This window comes from Berghia stephanieae, chromosome 4, assembly GCF_034508935.2.
Source record: "Berghia stephanieae isolate SIO BIC M18660-M18661 chromosome 4, UCSD_Bste_1.3, whole genome shotgun sequence".
NCBI classification, from domain to species: domain Eukaryota; kingdom Metazoa; phylum Mollusca; class Gastropoda; order Nudibranchia; family Aeolidiidae; genus Berghia; species Berghia stephanieae.
The window spans coordinates 11621263-11642692 of record NC_088363.1 but is presented as its reverse complement, the minus strand read 5'-3'; the positions used below and the strand labels follow the sequence as shown (position 1 = coordinate 11642692).

Below are 21430 nucleotides of genomic sequence, written 5' to 3'. Positions count from 1 at the left end.
TCGTACAAAATTCTATTTTATCGGTAAAATCAAACATAATTTGAAATGAAATGAGAACTTCAATTTAATCAACGAAGACAGATCGTGTGGACGTTCCGGATTTACCCTTTATTAACGAAACATGATGAATGAAACACGACGAACCTTAACAACGTGCTCCTCACATCTCATTCGTAGATTCATCAATCAATCCATCCAGGCCATCCAATCATCGAGCTATCCTATCTGTCCATCCATTCATCCACCTATCCTTTCATACATCAATTTATTCATCCACCTGTCTTTTCAGCCATTAGTCATTAATCCATCTTTGAATTCATCCATCCGTCCTTCCTTTCATCCATCCGTCCATCCATCCGTCCTTCCGTTCATCCATCAATCCATCCATCCATCCATCCATCCATCCATCCGTCTTTCCTGTCATCCATCCATCCATCCATCCATCCATCCATACATCCATCCGTCTTTCCTGTCATCCATCCATCCATCCATCCATCCATCCGTCTTTCCTGTCATCCATCCATCCATCCATCCATCCATCCATCCGTCTTTCCTGTCATCCATCCATCCATCCATCCATCCATCCATCCATCCATCCATCCATCCATCCATCCATCCGTCTTTCCTTTCATCCATCCATCCATCCATCCATCCATCCATCCGTCTTTCCTGTCATCCATCCATCCATCCATCCATCCGTCTTTCCTGTCATCCATCCATTCCATCCATCCATCCATCCATCCGTCTTTCCTTTCATCCATCCATCCATCCATCCCTTCGTCTTTCCTTTCATCCATCCATCCATCCATCCATCTATCTATCCCTTCGTCCTTCCTTTCACACACCCACTCATCTTTCCTTTCATCCACCCACCCATCCATCCATCTTTCCTTTCATCCACCCACCCATCCATCCATCCTTCCTTTCATCCACCCACCCATACATCCATCCTTCCTTTCATCCACCCACCCATCCATCCATTCCTTTGGTCTTAAATATTTATTGATTAATTATAGTTGAAACTGGTTCAGATTTGATGTTCATTTAATTCAAACACACGACAATTCTATTTCATTGACTCCCATGTCTGTTTCCGAATTCATCTCAATTGTTTTTATACTCGATGTCATTCAAATGATCGTAACAACTATATTATTAATACTTCCCTAATTCGGCACATTAAAACAGGAAGCCATAGTAATTCTACCGTTGAATTATAATATTACCCCTGGGAAAGAAAACGACTGTTGTTATGAGTTGTGTCCTACCGTGTTACAGCGGTATTATGTCGGGATGATCAATAGGGAATAATAGTGTAATGTCAAAAATACCGGTTCCAATCTCCTGGGAAGTGTGAAACCAGTCCTCCGGAGGAAACGATTAATACACTGTGACACTGATCTTCTGGTATCAGAGTGATGGCATCTGATTTGCTTGTCTTTGTCTGAATAAATGCTGGTCGTCAATGAAGGTCATACAGCCTCGTTTATTGACGTCCCGTAATCATAAAAATCTGCCTAATCACCCTGCTACTAAAATCAAATTTAATTGACTTTTATCAATCTATATTATTGACTTTTATCAATTTAAATTGACTTTTATCAATCTAAATTGACTTTTATCAATCTAAATTGACTTTTAGGAGTTCGATTCATCCCGACCGAATACTATTTTGAGACGATGGGTCACAGTTCCCAACTGATCAAAATGTCACTTGTTCTTTGTACGTAAAAATATAACATTTAGATATAATGATCTATTAAATATCGAATATTAACTTTATCCTCAGTAATAAAGACTGACTCGATATAATTTGTCATTTTGGTTACTAAATAAAATTCAAACAAAAATAGTAACAAAAACCAAAATAAAAAGCAATCAGACAAGTTTAAAAAAAAAACAAAAAGAAAAGAAAAGAAAAGATAACGAAAAGAAAAAAATAAACAACGAAAACGATAAAACGACGAAAAATTGTGCGAGATTCCATTTGAAAACGGTGGTCCCCATTGGTAGAGCACTCGCTTCGCACACAAAGGGACCGTGATCGATTCCGGGTGCAGTGGAGATTTGTCTGCCCCCCCCCCCCCCCCCCTCAAATTCAATCAACAAAGATTGGCGGTAGCATGGTCTGCTCGATCTGGCGGAAAGTACTTTGTGTGCTAGACTAGCGTCCTATCCAAAGTATAGCAAGCAATTGTTATTGTCCGTTTCACGCTATAGAAACCAGGATAGACTCCGGCTCCATGAGCACATTGGCTTGGAAAGAACACTTTTAAAAAAGTCATATCGAAAAGAGGGGGGGGGGGGGGGCGATTGTTCAGCTAGTCGAGTCCTTGAATGAGTTTCTTTCAATGATATTGTTGGGCAGTTTGTGTTTATTTCTTGTTGTTTTATTTTTGTTTTTGTATTAAAAAATAGCCCTGCCGGATGTTCAGAATTTCCTGTGGCCAATATCATCTTCCAAAGTCCCCAAATGAGAAATATAGGCTGGTGAGAAGGGGGACAGCGTGGCTCTGCGGTACGATCTTTGCTTCGTACCCGAAAGGTACTGAGTTCGACTACCCGCCGCGTTGTGTGGCCTTGAGCAAGTCACATAGCCTTAGCTCACTTTGCGGCGCTGCACTGCGGCTGACGCCTGGGTTATTCCAGTCTTCCCTTGGAATAGACCCTAAAGAAAAAATTCCTTTTAGGGATGAATAAAGGGAATTTATTTATTTTTAATTTATTTTTTAAAAATGTCATGCTGTACCTGAAATAAGAGGTCATGTTACTCTTTGGAGGTTTTGCTAATTCATTGCACGGACTTTCTTGCCCCAAGGGGTTTGTTTGCCAAACATTAGATTATATTTTATAATATTTATTTCGTTTCTGTTTTCATGAAGTCATATCATTGGTTAATGATGCGTTGCCTTAAAAATGTATGACCTCTCTCTCTCTCTCTCTCTCTCTCTCTCTCTCTCTCTCTCTCTCTCTCTCTCTCTCTCTCTCTCTCTCTCTCTCTGTGCAGATCCACTCTAATGGATTCTCTGGACTTCTTGTTCTTCTTGTTCTTCTTCTTCTTGTTGTTCTTCTTTCTTCTTCTTCTTCTTCTTCTTCTTCTTTCTTCTTCTTCTTCTTCTCTTCTTCTTCTTCTTCTTCTTCTTCTTCTTCTTCTTCTTCTTCTTTCTTCTTCTTCTTCTCTTCTTCTTCTTCTTCTTCTTCTTCTTCTTCTTCTTCTTCTTTCTTCTTCTTCTTCTTCTTCTTCTTCTTCTTCTTTCTTCTTCTTCTTCTTCTTCTTCTTCTTCTTCTTCTTCTTCTTCTTCTTCTTCTTCTTCTTCTTCTCTTTCTTCTTCTTCTTCTTCTTCTTCTTCTTCTTCTTCTTCTTCTTCTTCTTCTTCTTCTTCTTCTTCTTCTCTTCTTCTTCTTCTTCTTCTTCTTCTTCTTCTTCTTCTTCTTCTTCTTCTTCTTCTTCTTCTTCTTCTTCTTCTTCTTCTTCTTTCTTCTTCTTCTTCTTCTTCTTCTTCTTCTTCTTCCTTCTTCTTCTTCTTCTTCTTCTTCTTCTTCTTCTTCTTCTTCTTCTTCTTCTTCTTCTTTCTTCTTCTTCTCTTTCTTCTTCTTCTTCTTCTTCTTCTTCTCTTCTTCTTCTTCTTCTTTTCTTCTTCTTCTTTTCTTCTTCTTCTTCTTCTTCTTCTTCTTCTTCTTTCTTCTTCTTCTTCTTCTTCTTTCTTCTTCTTCTTCTTCTTCTTCTTCTTCTTCTTCTTCTTCTTCTTCTTCTTCTTCTTCTTCTTCTTCTTCTTCTTCTTCTTCTTCTTCTTCTTCTCCTTAAATATATTATCTTCTTCTTCTTCTTCTTCTTCTTCTTTTTTCTTCTTCCCTCTTCTTCTTCTTCTTCTTCTTCTTCTTCTTCTTCTTCTTCTTCTTCTTCTTCTTCTTCTTCTTCTCTTCTTCTTCTTCTTCTTCTCTCTTCTTCTTCTTCTTCTTCTTCTTCTTCTTCTTCTTCTTCTTCTTCTTCTTCTTCTTCTCTTCTTCTTCTTCTTCTTCTTCTTCTTCTTCTTCTTTCTTCTTTTCTTCTTCTTCTTCTCTTCTTCTTCTTCCTTCTTCTTCTTCTTTCTTCTTCTTTCTTCTTCTCTCTTCTTCTTCTTCTTCTTCTTCTTCTTCTTCTTTCTTCTTCTTCTTTCTTCTTCTCTTTTCTTCTTCTTTTCTTCTTCTTCTTCTTCTTCTTCTTCTTCTTCTTCTCTTCTTCTTCTTCTTCTTCTTCTTCTCTCTTCTTCTTCTTCTTCTTCTTCTTCTCTTCTTCCTTCTTCTTCTTCCTTTCTTCTTCTTCTTCTTCTTCTTCTCCTCCTCCTCCTCCTCCTCCTTCTTCTTCTTCTTCTTCTTCTTCTTCTTCTTCTTGTAAAATAGCTCCATCATAATACCGTTTCACATATTAGATTATGGTTTGTAACGATGATAATCGTGACATTTGCGACAATTATTCACATTTGATGCACATAATTCATTTTGATCAACGTTGCCAAGTTCTATTTTTCTAGATATTTTTACTCCCAAAATGCTAATATTATGCAAAGGAGAAGAAGACGATTTCCTGTGAATGTCCCACAAATCGACAGTGGAACATTCGGTATGCATACAATGGCGTATAGCGCTGCCAGATGTTCAGAGTTTCTTGGGGCCAATATCATCTTCCAAGTTGCCCAAATGAGAAATATGGGCTGTTGAGAAGTGACTTATGAAAACAAAGAATAGAACTATCGCGGTGTCAGACCGTGGCCTTCGTAAAGTTATATGCCTGACACTGACCAAAAAATGAATGTCAAAATGCCAGTCTTTTGCCACAAAAGAAAACAAATCTTGAGTTGAATTCGATAGTTCAACCAATGAAATGACTTGTTTTCATGAGCTCTACTAACGACAACTCACTAGGCGGTGCAAAAAACAAATAATGACGTCAAACTGCCAGTCCTTTTGGATTTCAGTGTCAGGCTATAACATAACGATGGCTACGGTCAGAGCCAACCGTGGATCAACTGGCAGATCCCAGTTTGGTTCCGACACTGCCATATATTTGTTCTCCCGTTTTCATCTCTCACTTCTCCACATCCTATATTATTACTCATCATGATCACCATTGATACAAGTATCCGCTCCACACCTTTTTCTGAAAGTGGCCAAACAGAACCTCGCATGGCCAAACACAGCTCACACTCTGTCCCCCTTCAAAAACTCATTGGTTTTGATGAACAAAACATCGACTAAACAAGAAAGAAAAAAAAAAACATTTAAAAAATAATGACGCGGCTATGTGGTCTAGTGGTATGACACTCGCTTTCAGATCGACAGGTCCTGGCCTCGCACTCGGCGCATAGTTGAGTCCTTGGAAAAGGCTCTTTACTCACATTCTCTCACCGTACTCAGGTGTAAAATGAGTACCTGGCCGTAAACAGCGTTGTCTTTGTCCAAAAAATTGTAATATCGCCTAATATCGCGTCATGTTCCGTCCTACATGTTAAATGTTGCTGTTGACCAGGGACCCCTTGTAAAGCGCTTTGAGCACATTTAGTGGATATTGCGCTATATAAAGCTCAATTTTTAAATTTTTTAAAAAAAATTTTTAAAAAGCGATTCTCTGTTTGGCCAATTTTGGCCAAGCAAGTGGTCATCTGGAAGCCCTGATGGCGAACTGGTCTGTTTTCTTCTTGATGTTAATTCTAATGTATTTCTCATTGCAGGTGTGTCACCATCCACGATGCACAGACGACAACAGGGACTCTCCACTCTTGTTGTGTCGACCCTGTGACAACAGCATCCACAAACAACACGAATATCAAGGTCATTTGGTACTCGACTACAACAGAAAACGTAAGAATAATATTATAATAGCTTGTAAATTCATATGCCCATGTATTCGATTATTAAACAATGTAATCAAAGTCGCAATTACATTCAGCCACCCGGAATTGCGACTTTTATGATGTAAGTGGAAGTTGAAAATTGGGCAGTATAGATACTTATTTAAGACTCTTCTAAAAGTTGGGGGGGGGGGGTTGTATCATACGACTCGTATACTAATCGATATATATTTTTGTAGAACGTAAATTAATGAAATGACATCAAATTTCTGATATCTTACATAGCCTGTAACAAACATCTCGATATAAAAACCACATAAGCCCTTACAGGCCTCGTGTCTTATTCTGCGTGTTAAATAACATAACTGTTGGCTTTGGACCCCATGTAAAGTGCTTTGAGCATATTTAATGGATAAAATATGCGCCGTTCTTCAATCTCTTTTTTTATTTCACAAGCCTGCTTTACTTACTTACTTACTTACTTACTTACTTAGTTACTCATTTACTTACTTTCTTACATACTTACTTACTTACTTACTGAATTACTTAGTTAATTACTTACTGTCCATTCTGCCTGTGCCTGCTGGCATGTGGGCAGCAGCGAAGGACCTCCATCTTTCTCTCTCCGTTGCCCTCATCTCCAAGAGCTCCATGTCTTTCTCTAATCTCTCATCTTTCCCTACAGTATTCTCCTCTAAGTTGCCTCGGGGCGTTTCCTCTTCCTCTCTTTACTTCTAGCTTAACCTTAACTATAGGAAAATCGTCACATTCGTTACGATACAACCAACATTTTTCTTATTCAAATTTCTTTTGTACATCATAAGATTGAAAGAAAATGAACAGTGCGTTGTAGAACATGTTTTACTAAAGAAATTATTGATCTTTTGGCAAGAACTTACTACGAGTGTGTATGAGTGATAAAAAATATATTTTGTGTTAGATTGGTGTAAAGTTTTGGGGAAAATCATGAAAATGGCTGGTAAGGAGAGGGTTAATTTGACTTATTAATTTTTTAAAACTTACTTGACTCATTGTCGATCGCCTCCTAATCTTCGGACTGGGAATTTTTTTTGTGTATAATAATAATATAATAATTTGTGACCCCTCGTCTCAAAACGGTATTATGTCGGGATGAAGTCGATGCTAAAATTTTAATTTATTGTCAAAATATGAGGACCAGGGTTAAGTTTTCATTCTTTATTGAGGAGAATAAATAAACGTCTTAACCTGACATAAACTATAATTTCAATATTCTTGCAATTCCAACTTAAAAATCCCTTATTTAGCCTCTGGTTAAACCCGACATAATACCGTTTTGGACAAAGGGTCACATTTGTTGAGTGAGTTCTTTCCACTGATGACGGTCTGCTGCGAGCGATGAGTCTCTTTAAAAAGACTTTGATATGTTAAAACAAGACGCCAGAATCTTAATCTTCATCTTTCCTATAGTATGGGGCAGCGTGGCTCAGCAGTACGGTCTTTGCTTCGTACCCGAACGAGTTCGATCACCCGCCGCTTCGCTGTGTAGCCTTTAGCAAGTCACCTCGCCCTAGCTCAATTTGCGGAACTGCATTGTGACTGATGCCTGGGTTATTCCAGTCTTCCCTTGGAATAGACCCTTGAGACAAATTTACCTTATGAGAATGTTATTTATTTCTTTTGTATTTATCCTTACCCCCCCCCCCCCCCCCCCCCCCCCCCACTCCCAGGCCATATCGTGATTCGTCACCCATCCCCCTCCCCGACCAGATCCAACACCTATGACGCGGGCAGCGACAGCGACAACACAGCCTGCAGCAGCTACTACCACCCCGACGACAACAACGACGGCAGCAAGGACCAATTCGACGATGTGGACGGACTCAAACTTTTCGTCAAACACAATTCCAAATCCAGGTAAACAATCTCAAACTTGGTCAATTGGAACCAGAGTCGTACGCAATCTGTCTTCTGGTTCCAAACTCATTGGAAGTGTATGACCTTGTCCTCATGAGAGATAACAATAAATATGGTTTAATGTTGAATCCTAAGATGACAACTATTTTAACAGCAGATGTATAGGGAATGAGAGTAGCGGAAGAGTAGCGTCCCTTGATTGGACGTCACCGTCGGAGAAGTTATTAGAGAGAGAACGTCATTATGATTTTGCGCATGCGTCTCTCGTCCTCGCTTCCGGTGAAAGCGGCATGAGACACTTCACCGAAAGCGACGACGAGAGAGACACATGCGCAAAACCATGTTGACGTTCTCTCTGTAAGGTGACGTCCAATCGAGGGACGCTACTCTTCCGCTAATCTCATTCCCTATAGGCAAATTTTTTTTTATAATTAAGGGGGGGGGGGTGGGGAGAGGATGCATGATCTTTATTGATGACAATTATTATTATTGTTATTATTATTATTATCATCATCATCATCATCATCATCATCATCATCATCATCATCAATATCATCATTTGGAATAACCATTCACTGGTTAACATCGGATGTTGATGTTGTATCTGTTGTTTGTTTGTTTTTTTTTCATATAATATTTGGAATCTTGTAGAAAAAAAAAACTAAATAAGGAAACATGGCACACAGTTTTAACGATTCCTGTTTCTTCTTTACCTCCTTTCACTTGCCAGCCGGAACAAATCACCATCAGAATTAAACCGGAAATTGAAAAGGAAGAAAGCTCTGAAAAAGAAAAACAGCAATGACAAACCAGTGAGTATGATGAATGGGTCGTGGACTCTTTTTTCCCTTTCTTTAACCTGTTACATGCCGGATACTGGTTGCCTCTTTGCCTAGATAAAAAAAATTATTAAAAAATTGAGCGTTTATATAGCGCAATATCCCTAAATGTGCTCAAAGCGCTTTACAAGGACGGGACATGACGCCTGTTAGGCGATATTACAATTTTCCGGACAGAGACAACGATGTTAACGGCCAGGTACTCATTTTACACCTGAGTACGGTGATAGAATGTGAGTAAAGAGCCTTTTCCAAGGACTCAACTATGCGCCGAGCGCGAGGCTCGAACCCAGGACCTTCCGATCCGAAAGCGAGTGTCATACCACTAGACCATATAGCCTCACAAGATACTCATATTGTCTGGTTTGAGGCAGAAAACGTAGACATACCGTAAACTATGTGGGCCATGTGCGGCTATGTGGTCTCGTGGTATGACATTCGCTTTCGGATCGGAAGGTCCTGGGTTCGAGCCTCGCGCTCGGGCATAGTGGAGTCCTTGGAAAAGGCTCTTTACTCACATTCTCTCACTGTACTCAGGTGTAAAATGAGTACCTGGCCGTTAACAGCGTTGTCTTTTTTCGAAATATTGTAATATCGCCTAACAGGCGTCATGTCCCGTCCTACATGTCAAATGTTGCTGTTGACCAGGGACCCCTTGTAAAGCGCTTTGAGCACATCAAGTGGATATTGCGCTATATAAAGCTCAATTATTTATTATTTAAACACAGGCAGACGATGATTTACCAGTGAACTGCTCGTATTTAAATAGAATTGGTCAAAAAAATCGTCCCTTAAATCAAATTAAATTGAGCTTTTATATAGCGCAATATCCACTAAAGTGCTCAAAGCGCTTTACAAGGGGGCCCTGGTCAACAGCAACATTTAACATGTAGGACGGGACATGACGCCTGTTAGGCGATATTACAATTTTTATCGGACAGAGACAACGCTGTTAACGGCCAGGTACTCGGCTTTCAAATATCGATCGATTTATCTGACCCTCATCTTGTCAAAAACTCTCAAACCTGGGACCTTGTGAGAGGTCTTTAACGAAGTCCCAGGTTTGAGACGGTTTGTTTTTTTTTTTCAAGATAAAGGTAATTTCAATCGATCGATCTTTGAAGGCCGAGTTTTCTGGCCAAATTTTTAAATAAGCGGATTGAGTTAAGTGGTAAATCATCGCCTATGTTTACGTTAAATCTACGTTGTACGCATCAAACCAGCCACTAGGAGTATCTAAGCCTGTTAATCATATTATGATGCCACAATAATAATATTAGTCCTATTTTTATATCAAATTATTAATAATTCGTCTTCTCGTCAAGTCTCTCCTTAGCATTGAATTCAACATCTTCCCTCCCCATCTTTCAATTCTCTCTCTCTTCTCTCTCTCTCTCTCTCTCTCTCTCTCTCTCTCTCTCTGTCTAGCTCTCCCTCTCTCTCCCTTTCTCTCTCTCGCTCTCTCTCTCTCTCTGTCTAACTCTCCCTCTCTCTCCCTTTCTCTCTCTCTCTCTCTCTCTCTCTCTCTCTCTCTCTCTCGTATTACATCCATCTTGCTATCTCTTCCTCTATCTTTGTTATCTAATGATCGATCTATCTGTCTTCTATCAGTATATATTTACCTATCTTTCTATATATATATATATCTCTCTGTGTATCTCTTTCTCACCCCCTCCCCTTCTCTCTCTCTTTCTCTCTCTCCCCCTCTCTCTCTCCCTCTCTCTCTCTCTCTCTCTCTCTCTCTTTCTCTCTCTCTTATATATATATATATATATCGCTATTATTACTTTTTAATAGCAAAGGAATCGCGGTTTTTATGAAATTTTTCGTGCGCACACACAATTTCCTTACCGTTCACTGACGCAGTCAGAATGTTGAAGGGGGTTAGGTTAAAACGCTAAGCAAGATCTTGATTGAAAGAGCAATGTGATACATAAACAGTCCGGGGGTGGGGGGGGGGGGGGGGAAATCAATCAATCAATCATTGCAATAACAACAACACATCCGGCTAATTGTGCAACAGTTTGTCGGATTACATGGATTTTGTTTACCAAACCATTTTGCCGAAGAGGCAAAATGAAAGCAGATGTTTGTATCTGCTGGCGGAGATCAGGAAATGAAATAAAAATGAAGAAGTAGTAGGCACTCAGCCTTGTCAATACTATCGATAAGCCATCGTATAAATTTCATTCATTTATTTATTTATTTATTTTAATTCTAGATTCACTTTTTTTCCTTGTATTTTTCTTGCATGGCACATATTCCTTTACACTTTTTCAGATGGTTCGTAATTATAAAAAAATTGAGCTTTTATATAGCGCAATATCCACTAAAATTGCTCAACGCGCATTACAAGGGGTCCCTGGTAAACTTAGGACGGGACATGACGCCTGTTAGGCGATATTAAAATGTTTTTTTGGACAGAGACAACGCTGTTAACGGTCAGGTACTCATTTTACACCCGAGTACGGTGAGAGAATGCGAGTAAAGAGTTTTTTCCAAGGACCGACCCAACTATGCGCCGAGTGAGAGTCGAACCTAGGACCTTCCAATCCGAAAGTGAGTTTCATACCACTAGACAACATAGCCGCACTACATTAATTTGTCTTCTCTCGAAAATTTCACGGTACATCATTCCAGATGTTTGGTTGCTCCTTGGTGTTAAAAAGAATCGGATCTCTCCCATTGTTTTCAGGCGAGTTCGTGGGACATATAGGAATGTTGTGTCACCTACACATATCTGATCCCCATCAATAGATGTGACCCGCTCTCTCAAAACGATATTATATCGAGATGGATCCGAGTCTAAAAAGTGAATCTAGAATTACAATGAAGAAAAATACTATTTTTACAGTGTTTCCAATGTGTAAAAAAATGTATTTTTTTCCACTATCACGAACAGATCTGCCGTCTTAAGGAAAAAGGTTGTATCTTTACTTCCTTAAGACGACAGAGATATTGACCCGGAGTCTCACGTGTGTGGCGATAAATTAAATTTCCATCACTTTTTTATCATGACATAATACCGCTTCGTAGGGTCACAAATTATTTTTAAAAACTTTACTTAAATCTTATAGTTTTGATTTGACTGTAACTCAATGTCTAGCATGTCAACATGTGTGTGCGGATATGTGGTCTTGTGGTATGACACTCGCATCCGAATCGGAAGGCCCTGCGTTGGAGCCTCGCTCGGCGCGTAGTTGACTCCTTGGAAAAGGCTCTTTACTCAACAATTTATCACCGCACTTAGATGTAAAATGAATACCTGGCCGTTAGCAGCGTTGTGTCTGTCGGAAATAAATGTCATATCGCATAACAGGCGCCATCATGTCTCGTTCTACATGTTAAGTTTTGCGATTGGTAGTAAAGCGCTTTGAGCACGTTTAGTGTATTGCCCTATATAAAAGCTCAAGTCAGTGTTAACCTCTTCTTATCGATCCTTTTCAGTATTTTCCCAAAATGACAGGCTTACCCATCAGAAAAATTGATTTTTTAAACTCAAACAATTTCTCTACAAAACAACTCTATGTTCTTAATAATTAAACAAAGATCATTGTGGTGTACAAAATAAATCTGAATAAGAAAAATTGTATGTTTTGTCGAAACAAATGTGACGATTTTGCTGTAGGTGGTAAGGATAGGGTGAAACCATTCCGATGTAATACCGTTTCATGTGTGACCCTTTGTCCCAAAACGGTATTATGTCGGGCTTAACCAGAGGTCAAATAAGAGATTTTAAAGTTGGAATTACAAGAAATTTGAAATTACAGTTTATGTCAGGTTAAGACGTTTATTTATTCTCCTCAATAAAGCAGGAGAACTTAACCCTAGGGCTCACATTTTGACAATACATTTAAATGTTAACATCGACATCCCCACATACTACCGTTTTGAGACGAAGGGTCACATATTGACTCATTGTTGATTCTTTCCATGTCTTTCTCTCCCCCCAGGACGGCCTAGAAGCAGCCCTGGCTCAAATCGCCAATCCAGAGGGGCTCCCTCTCGACCTGGCCGACATGGCCAACCTCACGCGCACAGACTCGGACGGGCCCAGCGACTCCGGGGCCAGCAATGACCCCAACAGTCGGCGTGGCTCCACTTCCGGTCCCAATTCCAGGAAAGATTCCGTCGACAGCAACGGCTTCGGCTCGGATACGGGAATCTCCGGAAAAGGCAACAACGCTCGTCGACAGTCCAAGTCTGGATTGGTAAACAGTTTTATGTCTTTTCAGAACTATAGATAATGTGCTCTTGGCTAAGAAGTTCACAACATTGTCATCCGGATGTATAACGGACCAACACACAAAACTATATGTAACCATGAACGTTTATAATCTGGTTTATACAGTTTACTGAAAATTACTCATAAACGCGGATGGCAAAACCCAATAACAAAACCCGAGTGACGTCAATTTCATTCTATCTATAGTACCCCGAAAGGGGGCAGCGTGGTTCAGCGGTACGATCTTTTGCTTCGTACCCAAAAGGTACCGAGTTCGATCACCTGCCGCTGCGCTGTGTGGCATTGAGCAAGTCACCTCGCCCTAGCTCAATATGATTTGATTTTTATTAAAACCTAATTTTATCCAGATTTTGTAGTGTTACAGGCGCTTTGTAATCGGTAGCTATTGTTTGGAATGAGACGCTGGACGTGTGCAAAGTACTAACTTTTCGCTATACATAATATCTTACAATCCCAGCCATCCAAGCTTTCCAGATAAAGTCTAGGTTTTACATAGAGTCGATATTGTTATTATGTTTGTTATTTATAATTATTAGTAATAGTAGTAGTAGTAGTAGTAGTAGTAGTAGTAGAAGTAGTAGTAGTAGTAGTAGTAGTAGTAGTAGTAGTAGTAGAGAGGAGGAGGAGGAGGAGTAAGTAGAGTAGTAGTAGAGTAGTAGTAGTAGTAGTAGTAGTAGTAGTAGTAGTAGTAGTAGTAGCAGTAGTAGTAGTAGTAGTAGTAGTAGTAGTAGTAGTAGTGGTAAGTAGTAGTAGTAGTAGTAGTAGTAGTAGTAGTAGTAGTAGTAGTAGTAGTAGTAGTAGTAGTAGTAGTAGTAGTAGTATCGTCATCATTATTATTTTATATCATCATCATTACCATCGTCATCATCATCATCATCATCATTACCATCGTCATCATCCCCATCGTCATCATCATCATCATCATTATCATCATCATTACGATCGTCATCATCATCATCATCGTCATCATCCCCATCATCATCATCATCATCATCATTATCATCATCATTGCTTCTATCATTATAAACATCCTTGTCATTTCATGTCAACCCAGCAGGTACACGAGAGTCACTTCACACTCAAGTTTGCCTCCCAGGATACAGACGAGGACATCGAGGTCGTGGCAGCTGTCCCAAACACCACCCTCAAGTAAGTCTCTCATTGTCTGTTAAAGGGTTATAGTCGAAACGTTTGGTTTCAAGATAAATAACACTTACAAGGTAAACATTGATTCTAGTAGAAATAGATAATTTTAATTGGGTTTTTTTTTTTTTTTTTTCGAGAGAGAGAGCGTGTTTTGTTGATTCTATAGTAGAGAGCAGCAACAGTAGAGAGACTGACAGAGAGAGAGAGAGAGAGAGAGAGAGAGGTAGAGAGAGAAAGATAGTAGATAGATAGATATATGGTTGGTAGATAGATAGATAGATAGATAGATAGATAGATAGATAGATAGATAGATAGATAGATAGATCATACATACATACATAGATAGGTAGATAGGTAGGTAGGTAGGTAGGTAGGCAGGCAGTCAGTCAGACAGACACCCAGACAGAAAAACAAAAAGCAGACAGACAGACAGATAGTCAGAAAGATATACAGATAGATAGATAGAGATGATCTTAGGTCATGTTTTATTGATTCTGTATTAGAGAGCAGGAACATCAGAGAGAGAGAGAGAGAGAGAGAGAGAGAGAGAGAGAGAGAGACGGAGGGATAGACTGAGAGAGATACTAGACAGATAGATATATGATAGATAGATAGACAGATAAATAGATAGATGATAAATAGATAGATAGATAGCTTGTTTACTTGCTTGCTTGCTTGATTGATTGATTGATTGATTGATTGATTGATAGAGGGTAGATAGGTTGAGAAAAATTAGGGAGCGGGGGAGGAGGTAAGGAGCGGGGGAGGAGGTAAGAAATCAGAAAGGGAGAGAGTGGGTGGAAGAAAAATAAAACGGGAGGGAAGAAAGGGGGAATTTGATAAGAGACGGAAAGGAAGAGATAGACAAAGGACAGAAAGGTAAGAGAGTGAGAGAGAGAGAGACAGAGAGAGAGAGAGAGAGAGAGGGGAGAGAGAGGGGGATAGAGGGGTAGAGAGAGAGAGACAGAGAGAGAGACAGACGGAGACGAAGAGAGGGTGGAGGTAATGAATGAGAGAGTAAGAGGGAATTGTAGAAAGAATATGAAGATAGAAAGTGTCTTGGGAGAGAAAGACAGAGAGGTAGAGGGAAGATATAGATGGGAGAAAGAAATAGAGAGATTGACTGAGATGTGGGAGAAAGGGAAAGAGAGATAAAAATAGATCGGACGAGACAACAGAAAAGAGAGAGAGAGAGGACCTCTTTTTTGTGGAAGATATTTTGTGGTTGGAGTCGTGAGTATAGATAGTTCTTAGTTGACGTCACTTGGGTCTTTGTTATTGTTTTTTGCCATCCGCGTTTATGAATAATGCTCACAAAACTGTATTAACCTGACTATAAACGTTCATGGATACACACATTTTGTGCATTGGTCCGTTATACTTCCGGATGGCAATGTTATGAGCTTCTTAGCCAAGCGCATACTATCTATACGGCAAAGAGAAGAGGATGTTGTTGTTTTTTTTTAAATATGGGACGGAGAGGGGGCAGGAAAGGGAAGGGAGGGTAGTGGCGATCGTGTAATATGATTTATTGATTATCGTTTGGATTACCTCCCCTCATTTGAGCATCACGTGCAAAACTCTTCCTTTTTTGTGTGTGAGTGAAATGTCGTATTCAAGAGTTATTGATATTGTTGTCAGTTGTATGAAAACACATCAAGTGTTAATTAGCTCCGTGCGCGTGTGTGTGTGTGTGTGAGTGTGTGTGTGTTTGTGTGTGTGTGTGTGTGGTTTGTCTGTGTGTGTTTGTATGTGAGTTGTATCGGCAACAACCTGCAGTGGAAGTATGCTCTTAGTTTCGAATTTTTTAGATATCAAATGAAGTTACCATATCTAGTGAACTTTAAAAATCTAATGATCATTTTTTTACTTCATTGAAACGCATGTTCTTGCCCCATTAGAAAGATGGATGTATTGATAGGTAGGTAATAGATTAGATAGATAGATAGATAGATAGATAGATAGATAGATAGATAGATAGTAGATAGTAGATAGATAGATAGATAGATAGATAGATGATAGTAGATAGATGACGGTAGAAGATAGAGATAGATAGATAGATAGATAGATAGATAGAGAAGATGGAGATGGAAGAGAAGAGGAGATAGAGATAGAAGATAGATAGAGATGAGATAGAAGATGAGAATTAGGAGATAGATAGATAGAGAGAATACAGGTAGTGTAATGATGGAGAGAGAGAGGAGGATGACGATAGAGAGAATGGTGGGGGGTTACAGATGGATCGATAGAGAATGGTGTAGGATGCATAGTGATGGATTGGATGATGGATGCATTATGGTGGTGATGGATGGGGATGGATGATGCAGGTGGATGGAGGATGGATGGATGATTGGGTGGATGGATGATATTGGTGGATGGTACGGATGGATGGATGGACGGATGGATGGATGGATGGATGGATGGATGAATCGATTGATTGGTGGACTGATGCATTGGTAGATTTACGATAGGGACGGAGTGTGTGTGAGAGAGAGAGAGAGAGAGAGAGAGAGAGAGAGAGAGGGGGGGGCAGACACACACAGAGAGGGGGGGGGGGAGGGTCAGACAGATAGACAAAATGCAGAAAAAAATCTAAGAACAAACGCCCTCTGAACGATAAGTTATTTGAACAAAGGATTCTGGGAGGAAAAGTCAACGAATAGGAAGGAGATGAAGGAGTGGAAAACTCAACGATAGAAAATGGCAAAGAAGAAAATAGAATGTAGACCTCATCAAAAGATTTATCTCACAGTCTATAGCAGTTCATTCTGACCGTTTCCCCCCAGTCTATGGCAGTCTATTATGGCCCTTGTGGACATTGGACCATTTATCTCCCCTTACATCCCCTTTTTATATCGGAGGATCTGACATCCGATTGAAGTGGAGCCAACGGTTGCGTCCCTTTTTATGTTCTGTTATTAAATGGTTTTCTCCCCTTTTTATATTAAATAATATGATATAAAATTTGGTGGTCTGACGAAAGACGCGGAAGAGTATTTTATTATAAGAAGAAAAGAAAAAGTTAAATACGAGTATTACCAGTAGAAACTGAGGATTTGATGTCCTGGGTTCGAGCCTCGCTCGGCGCATAGTTGAGTCCTTGAAGAAGGCTCTTCTCTTTACTCACATTCTCTTACCGTACTCAGGTGAAAAATGAGTACCTGGCCGTTAACAGCGTTGCCTTTGTCCGAAAAAATTGTAATATCGCCTAACAGGCGTCAAGTCCCGTCCTACATGTGAAATGTTACTGTTGGCCAAGGACCCATTGTAAAGCGCTGTGAGCAAGTTTAGTGGATATTGCGCTATATAAAAGCTCACTTTTTTTTTTACTGAAATGTATAAAACCTTGTCCCTAATTAAGACCTTTTGAAAGTTTAAATTGCATTAAACTCAGGAAGAATTACCCTTTACCGACGTATATATATTTGCAGGTCTGATATCCGAACGCATTTCTGGGCTTGGTTTATCATTGTTGTAATAGACAATATTTTGCGTTGGTTTTAGAGTATTTTTAAAATTAAAAAAAAACAATAAGCCCATAACAGTTTGGGTTATCAGACCTGTAAATAAGGTAACATCGCTCTTTTACATTTGCACTAACTTCAGGGCTTTGAAAGAAAACTTTCACCACAAAGTGACATCATCCATTCTCGGCCCCCCATACATTTGCTCCATCCCCGTCCCCGTAATAGGGTTCAACAGTCGTGACGTCACTTCCCTCGTAATGACGCTTAGTAACTTAGTAACTGTTTCTAAACTATCGGAACAATGGCGGACGCCTTTATGAAATACTTCTCCGACGAGTGTATCCAGAGGAGAAAAAAAATATAAATCTGATCATCTTTTAAATTTTTTTTTATATTCTAATCACATGACATGTGAAAAGTTCTAGTGTCAGCATGAAGAATAAAAAGTACCGATTTTCTTCGTTTAGAACCATACTGCTCTTTGCTGGGCGGACGTGACATCAGACTATTGAATCCTATTCTCTCCCTATATCCCTTTAGCTAGAACCCAAGATTACCACTAATTCTAGTCGTTCCGCCATTCATGTTTATTGGGATTTTTTGGTTCTGTCTGATATAAAGTGGATCGCTCGTGGGATTTTTGTAGGATTATACTCTCATAAAAATGGAAATGGCTGTACTTGAGGCTATGTGGTCTTGTGGTATGGATCGGAAGGTCCTGGGTTCGAGTCTCGCTCGGCGTATAGTTCCTTGGAAACGGCTCTTTTCTCGCATTCTCTCACTTACTCAGGTGTAAAATGGTCATTGCTGTCCAACATGGTCTTTAAGAGTCGTTTAAAGTTTGACCAGTTCACTGCCGTGCTCTGGAAAGTCGCGTATTTGAAAAAATCGGCCAGAAAACTCGTCCTTGAAATATCGATCGATTTAATGACCCTCATCTTGACAAAAACTCTCAAACCTGGGCGGCACCTAGCTTTGTGGTTTTGTGGTATGACACTCGTTTCGGATCGGAAAGTCCCAAGTTCGATTCTCGCTCGGCGCATAGTTCAGTCTTTGGGAAAGGCTCTTTATTCACATTCTCTCACCGTACTCAGGTGTAAAATGACCGTTAATGGCGGTGTCTCTGTAGGTAAAAGAAAATTGTATTATCGCCTAACAGGCGACATATCTCGTACTACATGTTACGTATTGATGTTCTTGGACCTTTTGTAAAGCGCTTTGAACACGCTTTTTAGTGGATATTGCGCTATATAAAAGCTCAAGTTTTTTGTGTTTTTTAGATAAATGGGTTTTTGATAGTGGTAAAATTTCAGACTTGCACCACTTATATTGTGACTGCCATAGGCTTCTTATCTTTTACAGTTTGGTTATTTTTTTCTCGCACCCGACTTAGTCTTTTGAGTTTCTTTACCGATACGATATGACGTTTTCTTATCGATGTATTGGCATATCGATTATTAGGCGGTTTGAGCTTTATCGACATATTGGAAAAAATCGACTTTATAATCAATAATTTGTGATTTATAACATAATTTTGCCATTTTGCCCTATTTTCTTTCTTATAACCTATTCGATTTAATTAAAACTCTAGGCACTGGCTTCTGAAAACTTAATGAGGATTTATATAGAGCAATATCCTCTAAACGTGTCCAAAGAGCTTTACAAGGGGTCTCAAGCCACCAGCAACACTAAACATGCTGGACAGGACCTGACTCCTGTAGAACAACGAAGAATACCGACTGAGTTTTAATTTGGAACAGGATGTCTACCGTAACAGGTTACTTGTACTGTATGAAATGGCTTGGGGGGGGGGGGGGGGGGGGGGGGGGGGGGTTAGGTCGTTTTGTAATTGAGGAGGGGATTAGGGGCTTGACATATTTATTTATTCATTTCTTTGTTTTGGTTCTTTTTTTTTTGGGGGGGGGGTGTTTAGAAAATGATGAATCTATTTTAAAAATGGACTCCGTCTTTTCGTTCCGATTGAGGACTGTTCAATGGGTCACCATGCATTAATTTCTCAATACCACAACTTGTATTCTGTTTATTCGGGAACCAAAATCATCTGGCTGTTTCATCCGATACTAAATCTGCTAGAAAACAAAATCAATTTCCTGAATGTGTCAACTCGTCCATTTTCATCTTTGCGAGTTGTCCCCCTTCCCACGTCCCTTCGCGATAAGGAAAATAAAACCCGACATGATAATATTACTGTGTCCTATTCACAGTAAACACCATTTTATAAAGAATTTCAGAAATGAGATAGTTTGCATTTCGATGGATTTAAATTATCTCAAGCATCAAACCCGACACTTCTTAAGTTTCCAGGTGTAAGATATTTTCACAAGTTGAAGGTCCCCATGATTTATTGATAGTTTAAGTTAAAATTATTCGAATCAAAATGTTTTAAAAGTGTTTTGTTAGTGTGAGGTACAAATTCGTCTACCCAGAAAAGGGTTCCCAGTTCCCAGGTTTCATCGAGGAAGTTGTTTTCAGCGTTTGAACACGTCACATAAATAGAATTAATTGTCTAAATAAAATGGTCGTTCGTGGCGATTCAGTCGACCACAAACCGAGAGGCCGTTTTTTATGTAATGTATCCATCCATCCATCCATCCATCCATCCATCCATCCATTTATCCGTCCACCTGTTACATCGTCGCGTCGTTTGTCCAAATTCACCCAGAGAGTCTTAAGGTCGAGTGAATATTAATTTGATGTTAATCATTTTTACTGCCGTACGCTGGAAAGAAAACGTATTTTAAAATTTGGCCAGAAAACTCTTCCTTTACATATCGATCGATTTAAATGACTCTCATATTTGCAAAAAAAACTTCCAAACCTGGGATCTCGTGAAGATTTTAATAAAGTCCCAGGTTTATGAGGTTTTTGCCAAGGAGAGGGTCATTTAAATCGATCGATATTTGAAGGACGATTTTTCTGGCCAAATTGTTAAATACGTGTTTTCCCAGAGTACGGCCGTAAACTGGTTACGTTTCGACTGTTGTCATTTAAATGTCGTCGATTTATTTCAAGCTCTTCTCCTTGATTCTCAATGTCTCAGGGATCTCATCAATCGGAAAATATTGTTCTCGTGACCCATTTCCTTGCGGCTACTCACGCCATTAAAGCCAAAACGTTACGCCTTTTTTATATCACAGTCAAATCGGGATGAAAAGTTGTGTTAAATTTCTTCATTCATGTAGAAATCTTTAGATTTTAGTACGCGTTAAAGGCTATTTATACACATCCGACTCGTTTCAAAGGTAGGATTTCCGTTTTGGTATCCGTCTCTGGTACCGTAGAAATTGTTTTTGATTTAGAACGGATGATTATTGAAATGGTCCTTTTATTTTTCATAAAAAGACTAATTTCATAAGGTCAACTGGATTTGAACAGTAAGTGGTTGATATATAGGTTAGTGGGGCTACCGTTATGTCATGCTCTTGTTCTTGTTCTTGGCTGTTTTGATAGCTCAGTTGGTAGAGCACACGCTCCAACGTAAAGAGGCCTTTGTTCGAATCCTGAGTGAGGTCGAGATTATGATTTGACCTTCCTGTACTCAGCTGTGACTGTATAGATGGGTCTGTTAGATCTGTTGAAAAGCCTAGGTACTAAGTCAAGAGATGTTGAGCGTGGCCAGTCTTTAGATGGGTGACAATGGCCGTATAACTCTTGGTCATGATACTGCCGGACAATGCCGGATAATGTGTTTGACATTCGATTTGGACTGTTGTCTGTGAAATTTTATAATAGAATGAACTGTTTGAAACATACTAAAATCACTTGAAAGGTTCTAAAATCGTTTTTGTTTTACACCATGTTATCACGCAGTGAGGCATTCAAAACAATGTCTGGGCATTGACATTCCACAACTTGGTTAGGCATTGGCCTGTTTCAATTAAGATATTCTAGTTCTATTATCAGATTGTTTTCTCACAGAAAGGCAATCAGACACATCCTGTGATATCACGAAATCTGGGCGTGGACAACATCCATGTCCTCTTGGAG

General features: G+C 39.5%; 1 protein-coding gene across 4 annotated transcripts in view; it reads left to right on the top strand.

Annotated features, from left to right (window-relative positions):
• Positions 1-21430, top strand: part of LOC144970030 (uncharacterized) — a 586145-nt gene that overhangs the window by 330854 nt on the left and 233861 nt on the right. For 3 of the 4 annotated variants that reach the window (XM_078909209.1, XM_078909208.1, XM_078909207.1), the window contains 5 exons: positions 5709-5838; positions 7538-7724; positions 8455-8536; positions 12517-12774; positions 13864-13958. In XM_078909209.1, coding sequence (XP_078765335.1) covers positions 5709-5838; positions 7538-7724; positions 8455-8536; positions 12517-12774; positions 13864-13958 — 752 coding nt within the window. The remainder of the gene's footprint in view (positions 1-5708; positions 5839-7537; positions 7725-8454; positions 8537-12516; positions 12775-13863; positions 13959-21430) is intronic. The other variant, XM_078909210.1, reaches the window with a different exon arrangement.